This window comes from Macrotis lagotis, chromosome 3 (assembly GCF_037893015.1).
Source record: "Macrotis lagotis isolate mMagLag1 chromosome 3, bilby.v1.9.chrom.fasta, whole genome shotgun sequence".
NCBI lineage: Eukaryota > Metazoa > Chordata > Mammalia > Peramelemorphia > Peramelidae > Macrotis > Macrotis lagotis.
Genome location: NC_133660.1, coordinates 220,648,325 through 220,666,401, shown reverse-complemented (window position 1 = coordinate 220,666,401; position 18,077 = coordinate 220,648,325). Strand labels below are relative to the sequence as shown.

At 35.9% G+C, this 18,077-nt stretch overlaps 1 protein-coding gene across 5 annotated transcripts in view; it reads left to right on the top strand.

Annotated features, from left to right (window-relative positions):
• The window catches only part of GRK4 (G protein-coupled receptor kinase 4), a 137,161-nt gene that overhangs the window by 44,844 nt on the left and 74,240 nt on the right, over positions 1 to 18,077 (top strand). For 3 of the 5 annotated variants that reach the window (XM_074229875.1, XM_074229873.1, XM_074229874.1), the window contains exon 3: positions 8,987 to 9,099. The exons of 1 other annotated variant lie outside the window; for it this stretch is intronic. In XM_074229875.1, coding sequence (XP_074085976.1) covers positions 8,987 to 9,099 — 113 coding nt within the window. Of the gene's footprint in view, positions 1 to 8,986; positions 9,100 to 12,121; positions 12,143 to 18,077 lie in introns of those variants that run through there. One more of the 5 variants, XM_074229877.1, reaches the window with a different exon arrangement.

The window sequence follows — 18,077 nt, the reverse complement described above, 5'->3', positions numbered from 1 at the left end:
CCGTCTGTATCTAGAGAAAGTATTGTGGAGTTTGAACAAAGACCAAGGATGATTACCTTAAATTTAGGAAGAAGACAAACTGCTTGTCTGATCTTGCGATCTCTTATACTTTGTTTCTTCCTTAAGTATATGCTTTCTCTCTCATCACATTCAATTTGTAGCAATGTATACTTGGAAACAATGTAAAGACTGACAAATTACCTTCTGTAGGGGGAGGGAAGGAATATTAGGGGAAAAATTATAAAACTCAAAATAAATAAAATCTTTTCTTTTTTTTTTTTTTAGGTTTTTGCAAGTCAAATGAGGTTAAGTGGCTTGCCCAAGGCTACACAGTTAGGTAATTATGAAGTGTCTGAGGCCGGATTTGAACTGGTGCTGGTGCTCTATCCACTGCGCCACCTAGCCACCCCTAAAATCTTAAAAAAAAACCCAGATATTTAGAAAGGCAATTCTCAAACAAAGAAATCAAAGCGATCCATAGTCATGAAAAATTGCTCTAAGTCATCATTTATTAGAGAAATGCATGTTAAAACATCCCTGAGATATGACCTCACACTTATCAGATTGGCCAATATGACTAGAAAGAAAAATGATCAATGATAGAGGGGTTTTGGGAAAACTGTGGCACTAATGCACTCTTGGTAGAGTTGTGAACTGATCCAACTTTTCTGCAGAGAAATTTAGAATTATGTCCTAAGGGCAATAAAAATGTGCATATCCTTTGATCCAGAAATAACAGGACTGGATCTTTATCTTGAAGAGATTATGAGAAAGGGTAAAAAGCCCACATGTACAAAAATATTCATAACAACCCTTTTTGTAGTGGCAAACAACTGGAAATTGAGGTGTTGTCCATCAATTAGGGAATGGCTGAACAAATGTGGTATATGAATGTGATGAAACACTTTATTCTATAACAAATCATGAGGGATAGATTTCAGAAAAGCCTGGAAAGACTTGCTTGAATTTATGTGGAGTAAAATGAATAGAATCAGAAGAATATCATACACACCAAGAAGAACATGGGATGATGATCAACTATGATGGACTTGTTCATTCTAACAGTACAATAGTAAAGATAATTTTTTTTTGCAAGGCAATGGGATTAAGTGACTTGCCCAAAGTCACACAATTATTAAGTGTCTGAGGTCAAATTTGAACTCAGGTCTCCCTGACTCCAGGGCCGGGGCTCTGAGGCTGCCCCTCAAAGCAATTTTAAAAGATTTGTGATAGAAAATACTTTCGTTATCCAGAGAGGGAAATATGGAGTTAAATGAAAACCAAAGCTTATTATTGTCAATTTTTAAAAGTTGGCTTATGTATTATTTCATTTTTTTCTCTTTAATGTTTTCTTTCTTCCATTTGGATGTGATTCTTTCATGACATGATCAATATGAACTTACTGTTTAGTAAAATGTGGACCCTATATGACATTGCTTTGTTAGGGGAAGAGAGGAGGGAAAGGAGGGAGGAAGAAAAATGTAAAACTCAAAACCTTGAAAAAAATTATTGGTAAAAACTACCGTTGCATCTAGTTGGAAAGACAAATAAATAAAATATTTTTAAAAAGATAAAAAGCGGGATGGCTAGGTGCCACAGTGGATAGAGCACTGGCCCTGGAGTCAGGAGTACCTGAATTCAAATCCGGCCTCAGACACTTAATAATTACCTAGCTGTGTGGCCTTGGGCAAGCCACTTAACTCCATTGCCTTGCAAAAACTAGAAAAATAAAATAAAAGATAAAAAGCAGCAATTAATAAGAAATTTCACATTCAAAAGCAAAAAAAAGATATATGCAAACACAATAAAGATGAGGAGTAGAACTTATGTAAAGAAAAGTAGGGGGTTATAATCATCCCAATAAATTTAAAGCTATTATAGATTTAATCAAAGGAGAAAACTAGGGAAACTATACTGTAAGTCAGTTGTATTAATCAATTTTGTTTTAGACTATTTAACTAAAACAGTTTAAGATTGGAATATCACTGTGGTGTAGGAAATGATGAGCTGGTGGGTCTAGAAAATTTTGGAAAGACTTGGATTTCTCAAGGAAGATAGTATCCACCTTCAGAGAAACAAGACAAGTGGAAATAAGTATAGAGCAGTCTTACATATATGTGTATGCATATAATGTTAATGATTATAGTTACCTATATGTGTGTATATGTGTATGTATCTCTGCACTTAATTATTGTCTGGGGTGGGATGCAGTCCAGCACAAATAAAGTAAAAAATAAATAGCAGAGAACAAAAGAAAGCCTACTAAGAATCCAAGAAAACATGGACAGTTTTGAATACTATGTGCAGTGTTTATTAGACATGTTCATTTATTGCTTTACATTGAATCCTCATGTTCTGGCAGACTTTTTTCTTATTTTATATTTAAGTTTAAAATGCATTTAAAAAATGTTTGACATTCTCTCATATATTTCCTTATAGTTTGCATTTTTGAAAGCTTTTCATATTCTTTAAACATCTACATTTTGATGATGACAAGTCATGTGTTTCTTTTAGTTAATTATTTTTATCTTGGAAATCAGATTCTTATTGGTGATATATAATGGAAAGATTTTTTTCTACAGCCACTTTTTTTAATCTAGTTGAATTAATTTTGTTCTTACAAGCAAAAGCTTTTCATTTTCATGTAATTACATAGATTTTTATCTTTGCAAATGCTTTAATATCATGTTTTGGTTAAAAATTTACTCCCTGATCTTCTTTGTGAAAACTTTCTGTTCCAGTTCTCTTTTAATTGTTTTATAACATGATCTTTAAGATTATGGGTGGGACGGGAAGGGAAAAAGCATTTTATATAACTCCTACTATGATATCATCCCATTTGATCTGGCCTTAGGGATGGTGTGATTATATTATTGTTTATGACTGAAGATCTTGATTGTTCATCCCAGATATACTTATTCTTGGCAAGTTCTATAGAAGAGGTTCTGGGCTTTCTTTGTGCCAGTAAAGGCCCATGATATGTGCTTCAAGCTGATGAAACTCATGGACCTCTTTCCAGATCAGAGGGTTTTAAATACACAATACAAAACTCATAGGATTATAAAGCATACTAGTTATCCTGAAATTTAGCTTCAGAATATTTAAAAAATAAATTTCCAGTCCTTGTGTTACAAACCCCTTCCCAGTAGGGTATCCATTTGGATTCATATTGAATTCTTATTTCTCCTCTGAGTCCTGTTTTGGCCTTTTGGACTTCAGATTCATGCCCTTAGTGCTGTCTTTTCCCTCAGGTTCATAGGTGTCCTCAGCCTGGAATGTCCTTCTAGCCCTTGTGCCCTACTCCTTTTGTATTATCCGTCAGCTAAGCCTACCCCTTTCTCCTTTTGGTGAATTCCCCCTCATTTTTCTATTTTGTGGAGGATGCCTAGTCTGGTCTGCCTTTATCACCCTCCTGACCTTGTTTCTGACTTTGTAGACTTCAAAATCATTCTCTCCTGCTAGGTAGCTTCATTTCCCTCTTTCCCTCCTCTTTTTAAGTCCCTTTATGTGTAGTCTTCCACCTTTAAAATGCAAGCTTTTTGAGATCTGGACTTGTCTTTTTTGCTCGTAGATGGATCTCCTGCTTTTAGCATGGTTCCTAGCAAACTGTCAGCACTTATTAAATGCTTGTTTCCTTTATTCATTTGGCTGTTTCTTTGCAGATAGACTTACCAAACTCTTTTGAGTGATTACACATCTCTTCCAGAAGGTTCTGATTTATCAACAGTGAATTCCTGAGTGCAATTGTTCTCAGTCTTCCTTGTCTAAGCCATTCTTTGGATCCATTTAAAAAATTCTTTTAAACCATTAAACATGGTTTTATGATTACTTCTTTGTAATATTACATGAATTACTCTTACTTGATTCCTTTTTTCTTATTTTCCTTGATATCCTAGAACTTTTGTCACTACATTTGAATTTGTTTGTTATTTTGTCTAACTGTGCAAAGTATCCCCTTGGATTAGCACTTAGTCTATAAATTTCAGTTGTATTATTATTAAACACATTTCCCTGGTTTATGCCTTACTTGATATTGGTAATCATTCACTGAACAAAGATTTGATTGTGGTTACATTTATCAAGAAAAAAATCTTATGTGACCTCACATGCATGAGAGACTTTATTTTTGGGGGGAAGAGAGAATTTAGGGAACTGCATTGTGCCATAGAGATGCAAAATTCTGTGTGTGTGTGTGTATGTGTGTGTGTGTGTTTGTGTGTGTGTGTGTGTAAGAGCACATATTCTCTCTCTTTCTGTGAACTGCTTACCTGTAAAGATAAAGTTGTAATCTCATATGGAAAATTCTTTGACACATAGTGTTCTTTTCTCATGTTTTCATCAAAGATAGCATAGAAATGGGGCAGCTAGGTGGCACAGTGGATAGAGCACCAGCCCTGTAGTCAGGAGTACCTGAGTTCAAATCCGGCTTGAGACACTTAATAATTACCTAGCTGTGTGGCCTTGGGCAAGCCACTTAACCCCACTGCCTTGAAAAACCCTTAAAAAAAAAAGATAGCATAGAAAATGAGAAAGTGGGCATTGTCATCAGTAGTTATTGTTATTCTCTTGGTTACCTTTTGAGGGAACAAATCTGAAAGTACTTAGTTCTTTCATTATTATGAACTCTAGAATGAATCACCTTGATAGTATACAAATAATTATACATGCACTTGTCAGGTCTATCCAACCTTCCCACTTTTCTTCTGAGGTATGGTAATACTTCCCTATGGAGTACATGGGAATCTAAGGCATTAGGATCTGATTTTCCTCATTCTTTTACTATAATGAAGATAAAATAGAGTAACAGTACAGGAAAATTTTCTCCATTTTCCAACTACTTGTCTTCTTGTCCACATCATTTCTTAATATTCCTATGATGAGATGACTTATTTAAGCCCCATGTTATGCTTTCTGTAAACTCCATTTTTTTTCTATTTTATAAAGTCATATTCCTCATGATCTCTTATCATCCTTATGGTTTGTTTTTTACTTTTTAAAATGTTTTTATTCAGAAGTGGCTACCATGCATCTCTTCTAGGAAAGGAGAATAAATCTTTGCTGGAAAAGGCAGTTTCTGGAATTTTTTTTGTCTTTATCATTATTGTAGTTACTTTGAAAATTCAGCATCTGTGGGAAGTGGTGATAACCAAAATCAATCAAGATTTTCTTTTATTTCTTAAGTTTTGTCAATGATGCTTCATTTTAATAGTTGAAGTTGAAACTGTTGTAGTTGATGATAGTTTCTTATCTTTATTTCTTCTGATTTGATGACATTGACAATTATGAATGGTCTGTTTTTATATATTATATATATATATAGTTGATTCTAGAATAACTCCTATGTAATCTTTTTCATATATGTATATTTAATTTTTATATGTTGTATGTTTTTGTTTGGTCCCTTCTAGCCTTAATCTTGATGGAAATATTGATACTGTTTTAAGGGAGGCTTCTGAATTTAATTCTACAAACTGCCAGCTCTTTCACTCTGACCTAAGTCATATTTTGTAACATACTTTTGATCATCTTTTCCCTGTCTACCTTTGCTTTTTAGTCACCAAGCATCAGATTGTAGTCAGTCTAATATGGAAGATCAAGTTGTGCATAGTATTTCTCTAATTCATCTTCTGTAATAAATGCTAACATATGAGCTACATACAATTGGTCTTTTTAGTCATTTTTATCATATTTAATGCAATAAAAGGTAATCAAGCATCCCAATAGACAGAATACCTCAGTGGATTGACTCTGTATTCAATAGTGTGTCATAGTTGGGTCAGTAGATATTTGCCATCCTTTTTGTTGTGATAATTGAACTTATGAGTAAATTAGATTACCAAAGAAGTGAGTTTAATTTAATTTTTTATTGTTTTCCCCAATCATGTGTAAAAACAATTTTAACATTTTTTTTAAATTTAGACTCCTGAAATCTCACCTTCCCTCCATATCCCTCTAATTGAGAGGGTATATAATTTGACAAAGGTTATACATGTTCAGTCATACAAAACACATTTTCATATAAGTCATGCTGTGAAAGAGATACAGAAAAAAACAATAGAAATTAAAGAAAAAGTTTCTTCAGTCTATATTAAGACTCCAATTCTTTCTCTGGAGATGGACAGTACTGTTTATCATAAATCCTTCAGAATTGTCTTGGATCATTTTATTACTAAGAATAGCTAAATTATTCACAGTAGATCAAAATACAGTATTTTTATGATGTACCATGTTCTGAAAACCTGGTTCTGTTCACTTGACTTTGTATTAGTTCATGAAAATCCCAGGTTTTTCTGAGCACATTTTGTTTATCTTGCCCAATAATATTTCATCACAATCATATGCAATAATTTTTTCAGCCATTCCCCATTTGATGGACATTCATATTTTTGTACATATAGATCTTTTCCTTTTTGTTTATCTCTTTGGGCTACAGATGTAGTAGTGGTATTGTTTGGTCAAGGGGTATGCATGGTTTTATTAATCTTTGGGCTCTGCTTTTTTTCATCCATAAAATGATGGAGCTACTATCATTCTTTGAAAAAAAAGTCTATTTTTATAGGTAGATGGAGGGCAGACTGTGGAGCTCTCCATAAATAGCTGGCCTCACCTATCCAACTTTAACTTTCTCCATTGTATACTGCCTCATTTGTGCTAGTCTTCTCCCTGATCTCTTGCTCCCAACCTTTTTCTCTTTTCTTCTCTTCTATTATTTCCTTTCCTTTCCTTTCCTTTCCTTCCCTTTCCATGCCACCTACTGCCACCCCATCCAATAATTCTTAAATAATTAATAATTCCAGTAATTCTTAAATAATCTCTCCAAATCACTTGTTTTTCCAATGAAGTATTTAACATTTTAATTTATTTTTTCATACTTTTGATTTTTTTAAAAATTGTTTATGACTCAAAAAGTCATTGGCTTCCACTTGCCCAATTCTAATTTTTAAGGAATTAGTTTCTTTCTCCATTTGGTCACTTCTACTATTAAAGGAATTCTTCAGTGGATTTTTGCACCTCTTTTTCCATTTGTTTAATTCTGCTTTTTAAGAAATTCATCTCAGGGCAGCTAAGTGGCACAATGGATAGAGCACTGGCCCTGGAGTCAAGAGTGCCTGAGTTCAAATCCGACTTCAGACACTTAATAATTACCTAGCTGTGTGGCCTTGGGCAAGCCACTTAACCCCATTGCCTTGCAAAAACTAAAAACAAAAAACAGAAGAAAAAAAATTCATCTCTTCAGTGAATTTTTATACCTCTTTTTCCTATTTGTCCAATTGTGCTTTTTAAAGCATTCTTCTTTTCATTGGATTTTTGTCTTTTTTAAATTTGATTTAGTCTTTTTAAGGTATTGTTTTCTTCAGTATTGTTTGACGCCCATGTCAAACTGTTGACTATTTTTTTTCATGATTTTCTTTAATCTCTTTTATTTCTTTTCCCAATTTTTCTTCTACCACTCTTACTTGATTTTAAAAATCCTTTTAGAGGTCTTCCAGTGGCCTAGTTTATAGGAGTTTTGACTTTGTTGTCTTACTCCGAATTTGTGTTTTATTCTTTCCAGTCATCTTAGTAACTTTCTTTAATCAGAATCTTTTTCTGCTGTTGCTCATTTTCCAGCCTATTTTTTGATTTTTAAATCTGTCCTAAATTAAGGTTTTCTTTCTGGAGTAGAGGAAACACCATTCCAAACTTCATGTCTTTTGTGCAGATGTTTTCAGAATTAAGTTTTCAGTTCTTCCAAGGTTGTGTCATCTTAGGGAAAGGTGTGTTTACTACTCCGGTATACTGTACATTGATTGGTCTGTGAAAGACCACATGTACTCTTTTCCATTCTAGAACTGTGACCAATATCGTTGTTCTACTATGGTGGCAAGCTCTGGTGTGCTCAAGCTCCCTAGGACTGAGACCCATAACTGTGACCTTGATCAAGAGATGGACAATGCAAAGGGGTTGCTAGCTATCCCTGGTGCCAGCAAAGTGACCAAACTCAGACAGATAGAATGAAAGAGCTATGTCACTGGAGCAAAAAGGAAAAAGTAGAGGGCAGCTAGGTGGCACAGTGGATAGAGTACTGGCCCTGGAGTCAGGAGTACCTGAGTTCAAATCCGGCCTCAAACACTTAATAATTACCTAGCTATGTGGCCTTGGGCAAGCCACTTAACCCCATTGCCTTGAAAAAGAAAAAGGAAAAAGTATGTAGGATAGAGAAGGTATAGTATAAAGTACTAGGGAAATTTTAAGGGGGGGCTAAGCAGACTGTTGGATTTATTCATTAAAAAAATCATTGCTGAACTTGGAGCAATTTCAGTAGCTTGGTGAAGTAGGCAGTGGTGAAATTAGAGGATTCAAATATAGATTCTTACTAGAAGTTGAGCAGTTAAAGAGAAGAAAGACAAACTCAGTTATAAAGAAGTAGAAGTATATGATAAATATAGTGATTGAGGCAGTATGATATAGCAGATAGTGTTTTACACTTGAATGCAGAAAGACCTTTTCAAACTCTATCTGTAATGTCAACTGGTTGACAGTGATTGAGTCAATTAACTTCTTTAAAATGAAGTGGGGCTAGTATGTAACAAGTCAGTTTGAAAACATTAAATAAATGCTAAGATTTATTTTATTGAACATAACCTTTTTTTTGGTTTTGACATTCTTTTCCATTTCCCACCCCCTATCCCCCACACCCCCTTATCCCCAGCTCTTCCTTCAAATATAGTCTTTCAGTTGTAGAATGAGTTGACTTGGGAAGAAAGCAAATGTGCCATATGCTACTTCCTCTGTATTGTTTTTGCTTTTCCCTTTGCCATCTTTTAAAATGTTTACTCATGCCAATGAATCTTTTGTTTTCTATTTTAAAAAATTGGTGAGTATGATAATATTGAAGCTGCAAATAATGTTTTTTGATTTTCATTATGTCAAGTGTAAAGTAAAATTTAGAAAATCACTGTGGATTCTAATAGTCATGGTTGTCTACTTTTCTTTCTATACTCAGAAAAAGATTATAACAGTCTCTGCGACAAACAGCCCATTGGAAGACTACTTTTCAGGCAGTTCTGTGATACAAAGCTTGATCTAAAGAAATGCATTGAATTTCTGGATGCAGTGGTAAGCAACTTATTGCAGTTTATTTAGACTGCTTAGTCATGTTATTTAAAAGATAATAGGAACATACTATAAAAGACTATAAAATCACTTCTTTATTCTTAATTGCACTTGAGAGATGATGTAAGAGTGAAGTAGTTTTCTTCGTATCCAATTATTATGGTTAAAAAATTTCTTTAGTGTAAAATTATAATGTTTAGTATTAAAGCTTATTTTTAAATGTATCCCATGTTGCATCCATACTAGATACTTTTTTCTTTTTTTAGTGTCAACTCCTAAATTTATTTTCTAATTTTTTTAATTTTTTAAAATTTATTTACTCATATAGTCTTGTAAGAGTGAACATAATCCCCTCCTCCCACCCCACAGAAATTAAAAAAACCTCACAAGAAATAAAGTGAAAGAAAGAGAAAAAAATGTGCTTCAGTCTGTGTTCCAACACCACCAACTCTGTCACTGGTGGATCACATTCTTTATGATAAGTCCATCACAAAAGTTGCTTCCATATTTTTCCACCGTTGCCATTGCTGATCGCAACTAACTTCTTTCATACTTCTCCACTATCATATACTATATTTTCTCTCTTTCCTTTCACTCTGTCTCTGCTGTAGGACAGATGAGTGGTGCAACAGATAGATCCCCGGCCCAGGGGCCAAGAGGCCCCAAGCCCACATACCACCCCTTAGGCCCAGCACCTACCCAGTCCTATGGTCCTGGATAGACCATCCAATCCCAGCCCCTTGCAAGTAGTAAAAAAGAAAACGTGTTATATCTGACCACTCTCCCCCCATGGTCCATCCTCTCCTCCATCATTCACATCTCCACCCCTCCCCCTGTCCCCCTTCTCTCCTTCTTACTCCAGATGTCTGTACTCCATTGAGTATATATTCTGTTTCCTATCCTAGCCACCTCTAATAAGAACAAAGATTCCCTCATTCCCCCTTGCCTTCTCCCTTCCATATCATTGCAATAGCTGGTTGTAATAAAAAATCTTATTATATGAAATATCTTAGCCTATTCCATCTCTCCTTTTTCTTTCTCCCATTACATTTACCTTTTAGCTATTGACTCCATTTTTATACCACATTATATCTTCAAATTCAGCTCTCTCTTGTGCTTCACCTATAAAAGCTCCTTCTACCTGCTCTATTAAATGAGAAGGTTCATATAAGTATTATCAGTATAATTTTTCTATGTAGGAATACATGTAGTTCATCATCATAAATCCCTCATATTTTCCCCCTCTCCTCCAATCTCTATGCTTCACCTGAGTCCTGTATTTGAAGATCAAACCTTTCTGTTCAGCTCTGGCCATTCCAATAGGAACATTTGAAATTCCCCTGGTTCATTGAAAGTCCATCTTTTTCCCTGGAAGAGGACATTCAGTTTTGCTGGGTAGTTGATTCTCGGTTGCATTCTGAGCTCTTTTGCCTTCTGGAATATTATATTCCAAGCCCTATGAGCTTTTAATGTAGTTGCTGCTAAGTACTGTGAGAACCTGATTGCAGCTCCATGGTATTTGAATTGTGTCCTTCTGGCTGCTTGTAATATTTTCTCTTTGACTTGGGAGTTCTGGAACTTGGCTGTAATATTCCTGGGGGTTGTCTTTTTTGGATCTCTTTCTCGGGGAGATTGGTGGATTCTCTCCATTTCTATTTTGCCCTCTGCTTCTAGAATACCAGGACAATTTTCATGTAGTAATTCTTTGAAAATGATGTCAAGGCTCTTTTCCTGGTCATGACTTTCAGGTATTCCGACAATCTTTAGATTATCTGTCCTAAATCCGTTTTCCATATCAGTTATTTTTTCAATGAGATGTTTCACATTTTCTTCTAATTTTTTATTCTTTTGGTTTGAAGTATTGTGTCCTGATTTCTCATAAAATCAGTAGCCTCCCTCAGTTCCATTCTACATCTAGAGGATTTGTTTTCCTCATAGTGCTTTCTTATCTCTTTTTCCATCTGGCCAGTTTTGCTTTTTAAAGCATTCTTCTCCTCAATAACTTTTTGAACTGTTTTATCCATTTGACCTATGCTGGTTTTTAACATGTTATTTTCTTCAGCATTTTTTTGGTTCTCCTTGACTAAGCTGCTGACTCCTTTTTCATGTTTTTCTCGCATCTCTCTCATTTCTGTTCCCAATTTTCTTCTATCTCCCTCACTTGATTTTCAAAGTCTTTTTTGAGCTCTGTCATAGCCTGATCCCAATTTCTGTTTTTTCTTGGAGTCTTTAGATGCAGGAGCTTGTGCTTCCTCATCTTCAGATTGAGTGCTTTGATCCTTCTTGGGATCATAGGCAAAGTATTTCTCAATGGTCAGGTTCATCTTTTTTCTGTGCTTACTCATTTCTCCAGCCTGTGCCTGGTTTTGGAGTGCTTCCTGAGCTTTTGAGTATTATTGGGATACTTCCCACAAGGATTTCTGTGTGTGAGGCACTGTCTTCCCTCTTGGTCTGTAAATGACAGTAAGCACACCCCTGTGCCACAGGGCTGAGGTGGGGGAGGGGCTGTTCAGTGGGGGGGCCTAGACTGCGATCAGGATCTGAATGTGGTCAGAGCCCCAGAGTCCTGTTCCAGATACAGAAGACAGAGCTCAGCAGTCTCTCTCCATTCCCCTCCCTAGGCTCAGCACTCACACCCTGGGGCCTCCTGCTTACCAGCTCCTGCTTCCGGTTCCTAGATCTGGGCTGCCAGGGCCACGCTGCTCACCGTGTGCACTGAAGGCTGGGCTTCACTGGCTTGCTCTGGCAGAGGTCCTGCTGATACCCCAAGCTGTGCCTGATACTCCCCAAGTGTAGGTCAGGAAACTGCCCCCACTTGCCGTGAGCCGCAGCTCCCAGCACCCTGGGGCTGCCTCTCGGAGGCTGAAGTTCCTTCACTCTGGCGGGCCACCCCTCCAACCTTTTCCATTCTTTTCCAGGTTACCTTGGGTTGGAAAACTGCCTCACTGGATCCTTCTGTGGATTCTATATCTCAAAAATTTAGAGTCCTTTGAGAGAGCACCAAAGAGATGATTTTCTCCTGTCTTGCTCCGCCCCCCAAGTCAAGGTTGATGATTGTCTTATAGTACTAATCAAACCACATAAAAAATGTATTGGATTTAGGGGCAGCTAGGTGGCAATGGATAAAGCACTGGCCCTGGATTCAGGAGTACCTGAGTTCAAATCTGGCCTCAGACACTTAATAATTACCTGTGTTGCCTTTGGCAAGTCACTTAACCCCATTACCTTGCCAAAAAAAAAACAAAAAACCTAATATTAAAAAAAGAAACAATGTTTTGGGTTTCAAGGAACCTTGAGTATCTTTACTCTATTCAAGAACAACCAATAGGATAAGAAAAACTCAAAATAAGACATATAAGGATTAATTGAAGGAAATGAGTGTTTGTCCTGGAAATAGGTAAGACATAGTAACAATTTTAAATCATTTTAATCTTGGAAGAGTGACTAGATTTTTTTTCTGCTTCACTTCAGAGAGGAAAAATTGGCCAATGGTGGAAATAATATCAATAGATTTTATTTATGCTTCAGGACCCTCATTTGAGACTTGTACTAAAGGTAATCTTGTCTCCTTTTTTATAGATAAGGGAGCTTAGGCTCAATGTCACTGCCTGGCCCATGGTCATATAGCTATAGCTAGTAAGAATAAGACATAGGATTCTAATCCAGGTCTTCTTAACTCAGTATATAGAACTCTTTCTACCATATCACACTGTTTCTGGAAATTATAGGAGAGCATAATTCAGTTTAATTTAAGAAGAACTTTATAAAAATAAATGTTGTGTGAAAGTGAGCTGCTTTGGAGAATAGTGAGTTCCCAGGTACCAAGAATGTTTCAAGCAGAGGTTGGAAGACAGTTTTTTGGGGATGTTGTAGATTGGTTCCCTCATGCAAAGGACTAATCTACCTACCTACCTGCCTGCCTATATACCTATCTAGATACCTATTCACGGAATCATAGTTTGAAAACTTGCTGATGATCTAGGTTAGCCCTTTCCCTTTATGGTGAAGGAAACTGAGATCTGGAGAGGTGAAGGAGTGACCTGTCCTGAGGTCACCTGGATAGTGAGTCCCTGTGGTAGGTCCTTTGATGCCATGGAGAACATGCTTTCCCTTAATAACAGCTAATGCCCCTTCAGAGTTATGGAACTGATCCACTGCAGTAGAGAAATTAAACTAATATAGAATATAGAAGACTAGCTTTGGAACCTCATTTTTTATTTGTTTCAGTTCCTTCCCCACCTCCCCCAAAAAAGCATTAATTACATTCATAAATCATTACAGAAGTGCTCTTTTGTCCTTAAGTTTCACACTCCTTGTGAAAGGAAGCTCACTATTCAATACAGTCCATTTTTAATCCTAATGAGATGGCCTGAAGAAAGGGATAGAGAGCTGTCCATGGGCAGGGAGATCTGATTTCAAATCCTATCTCTAATAAAGCTTGATGGTGTGTTCTTGAGCTAGTCACTTAGATTCTGAGTGCTCTGGGCTACTCTCAAAGACTCTTAGGTTTCAGGGAAGATGCTGATCTACAATGGTAGATGGAAATTATCAACTCTGATGTCCCTCTTTACAGTTTTTATCCTCTCCAGTGTCCCTTCTAACTCTAGAATTTGGAGTCTTTAAATAGCATATAATTCAGTAGAAATCAGGATTATTATTAATAATGATCAATAAGGTAATAGTTCCCATTTTACTTCTTTCTTGAGGCATTGGAGACACACTGTTGAGCTAGCAGCCTCCATGCTCCTTAAGACTACCATTTACAATTAGGAAACAATTTCTGCAACTAGTGCTTCTGGCAAAGGACTCTTTTCTAAAATATATAGAGAACTGAGTTAAACTTATAAAAAACAAGTCATTCCCCAATTGACAAATGATCAAAGGATATGGAAAGGCAATTCTCAGACAAAAGAAATCAAAGCTATCAATAGTTATTTGAAAAATTGCTCTAAATCATTATTGATTAGAGAAATGCAAATTAAAGCATCTCTGAGGTACCTCTCAACACTTCTCAGATTGGCCAATATGACTCAAAAGGAAAATGATCAATGTTGGAGGGATAAACTGGGACACTAATGCATTGTTGGTGGAGTTGTGAACTGATTCAACCTTTCTGGAGAGCAATCTGGAATTAGGCCCAAAGGGTAATAAAAATATCCATACCCTTTGATCCAGAAATATCTCTACTATCTGAAGACATCATGAAAAAGGATAAAAATCCTACATGTACAAAACTATTCACAGCAGCTCTTTTTGTAGTGGCAAACAATTGGAAATTGAGGGGATGCCCATCAGTTAGGGAATGGATGAATAAAAATGGTATTTAAATGTGATGGAACACTATTGTTCTATAAGAAATTATGAGGAATGAGATTTCAGAAAAACCTGGAAAGACTGGCATGAATTGATGCTGAGTGAAATGAGCAGAACCAGAAGAACATTGTATATACCACCAAGAACATGGGGTAATGATCAGCCATGATGAACTTGTTCATTTCAATAATTAAACAGCATTTTTAAAGAATTGTGATGAAAATACCATCCATATGCAAAGAAGGAACTATGGAGTTTAAATGAAGATCAAAGGTTATTATTTTCAATTTTTAAAAGTTTTTTTACAAATTATGTCATTTTTTATCTCTCTGATGTTTTCTTTCTTCTGTTTGAAACCGATTCTTCTCTCACAACATGTTCAATATCGATCTATGTTTAACATAGTTATAAATGTAGAGCCTGTATCAGATTGCTTTCTGTCAGGGAGTTGGGGGGGGGGGGCAGGGAAGAAGGGAGGGAGAAAAATTGTGTAACTCAAAACCTTGGGGGGAAAAGTGACTTGTGAAAACTACTATTGAAAAGCAAATAAATAGAATATTTAATTTGGGGGGGGGGAAGACTACCATTTACAGAGAAACTAATAACTTAGGGAATAATTGTAAAGGATGGAACTTGGCGATCCTTTAATTTATTCTTCTCTCAATAGATGGACAGAATAGCTAGAGGCTTCTTTAAAGGCCATTAGGCAAATTTAATGGTTTGTTTGCAAATCATTTGAAGTTTTGCAATAGGCAATTTAATTCTTACAAATACATTTTAGATTTGATTTATATATTTCTTCAACCAATATTCATTGAGCACTTTCTATATGAGAGGCCTTATGTAATAAGGTGGGAACTGGTAAAGATAAATAAGGCATGGTTCCTTTCTTTATGGGGATTTTCATCAATTAACTTGGTATTAGGAGAGAGAAAAAAGCTTTGACAAGGCTTATCACTCAGATAAGAACCAACAACAATTCAGAGATGACTGATTAAATCTACCTAGTGGTGCCCAGCTGTCCTGGTTCAGGGCAAAGTCTTATAATGCAGTCTACTAGTCCTAGAAGTACTGTTAACCTTTGGAAACATGGTCTGTTGTGTAGTCATAATTCTCAAGTTTTCTTTGAAAACTATCCAAAGATCCTTTTATCTCTACCCAGCCAAGTATGTTTCCTTTCAAGTGTTACCTCCTTACTTTTATAGCATTCACAATTGAATCAATTTTGAAGTATTACTCTTAGTTTTTAATTATATAAAATATATACAGTTATATAAAATGTAGAATTTTCTAAATATGTGATTTATGATTAAATATTTTTGTTCTGAAAGGCATTTCTGAAATGTAAACCTATGGGAGGATGATTCATTCTGTAAGACTTTAATTTGCCACAGACTTTGTAAAGGAACATATTGGTTACCTAAGTTGAGTTGTAACACAGGAAAATGGCTGTAGATACTTCCCTTACCTTGGGGGGGAGGGGTTTATAAGAAAGCTTTTGTGAACAACAAGGATAAACCATATATGATTTCCATGTCTCCACTCCAATTTGAATAGTCCTAGTTCTTCTTTTTGAAATTGGCAGTGCATAATCTAATCAGATTAAGAATGGATCCATGTTTGATCTAGCTGTTACCCAAACTTTATGTTTTCCCTCAAAATCATTTTGGTAGTAAGATAAATCTTTGACAAGAAGTACAAGTGACATTTTGGAATGTCTGTAGTGTGAAAAAAAGCGAGCTAGTTGCTTAGATTGATAACCCATGACCTGATTCAGTTTGAAAAAGTCTTTTTGGGGAAAGCAAACCTCCACTGAAGCAGTCTTTAGTGTGATGGGATGTTCATGTGCTGCATAAGAAAACTCACAGAAGTTTTTCTTCAAATCACTCTAGGATTACAAAGAAAAGTAGAAGACATTTTTGTGGCAATGATTTCAGCTCCAAGGGTGACTCTAGTGAACTGAGATGTATTTTATCAAATCGTGTGTAACAATGAGGGAGCTCTGGAGGGAGGCAACAGGTTTAGTAGAATAGAAAGCTCTGGAAGGAGAGGATCTGGGTTCAAATCCTACCTTGGTTGCTTACTACCTTTAGGATTTTAGTCAAGTCCCTTAACCTCCATCTCAGTTTCCTCATCTATAACATGAGGTGGCTGCCCTAGGAGGACTTTGAGCTCCCTTCTAGCCCTTGATCTTTGGAAAGTCAAATGTTAAACCACTTCCATTAAGACCCAACCTATACTGCCCAAGATAGTGACAAAGGCCCACTTTGTAGACTTTCCAGAATTCTTCCTGAACCAGCAGCAGCAGCAGCAGCAGCAGCAACAACAGCAACAACAATAACAATAGTTTGTCCTTCATTCTCAAAGACTATGACACCAGGAAGGTGATGCCCTGACAGCACATGAATTGAATTTGAGTGAGGGTGTGCTGTGCTAAGTTACCAGTCTTACTTTCTCTTCTGGAGCCATCTGAGTCCAGTGGCCAGATATGAATCAGGACCACTGGAGATAGCTCTGAATGCGGGGCAGAGTTAAATGACTTGTCCAAGGTCACACAGCTAGTAACAGTCAAGTGACTGAGGCTAGATTTGAACTCCTGAATCCAAGGCCAGTTCTCTATCCACTGTACCACCTATATCCTCAAAATGAAGAACTTACTCTTATATCCTAGATACCTAAAATGATTAAGGTAGAGAGCATTTTGATACATTTACGTAGCACATTAGACTGGATTGAAAACTCTACCAGGATGGTGGTTGGACTGAATTTTGCTTTGGAGAAGTGAGTCTGTATCCTTGTGTGTCTGTGTCTGTTGTGTTTCCACACACTGATGTGTGTGTGTGTCGATATATATATATATATATATATATATATATATATATATATGTTGTATACTTTAGAAATATCCTAATCACTGAGGTTTGGTGAGCTCTCTTATCGTTCTCTTTTTATTTTAGGTAAATATTACTTAGTTTCTGTATCTATAGAAGATAGAAAGTTATGGTCTTTCACTGTTTCAGCAATTTTTCAGAGTTTACAGCTTTGTTTCTGTCATAAATTTTATATTTTAAAAACATTAAGGTGAGGTGAGGTGGTTTATTTTAGTCCTGAATAAAGGTTATTTAGTCCTTGGGATAGCAGTTATGTAGGGAAGCACTGAAATATCACATGGTAGTAACAACTGACATTTGTAAAATACTTTAAAATTCAGAAAACCCTTTATAGATATTACCTTATTTGAACCTCACAACAATTCTATGAAGGTAGGTACTATAGGTTTCTGGTTTTTACACGAGAAAACTGAGGCTTGGAGAAATGAAGTGAAAATGTAACAGAACTAGTCTCATTTTGAATGTAACACAGAAATTCCTGCTGTCCTGGTAATGATCATGTGGGCAAAGTGACTTATTTTAGAAGAAAGAGCAATCATTTGCCTGTATGTAACCTAGGCTCTCTAAGATTTGTTGTTGGTGTTGACTATCATGGATTATCATTTACCATCTCTCAGCATGAAGATTAAATCAAATCTTTTTGAGTGAAAAGAATATGGGCAAGAAATTTTTTAAAAAGATGTTTTCTCCTCATTTTTAATTCCTTTCATGCCTTGGAGTAGCTTTCATTCTTACTATATCCATTTATCCTGCTTTTTCTTTTCTTTCTAAATGTTT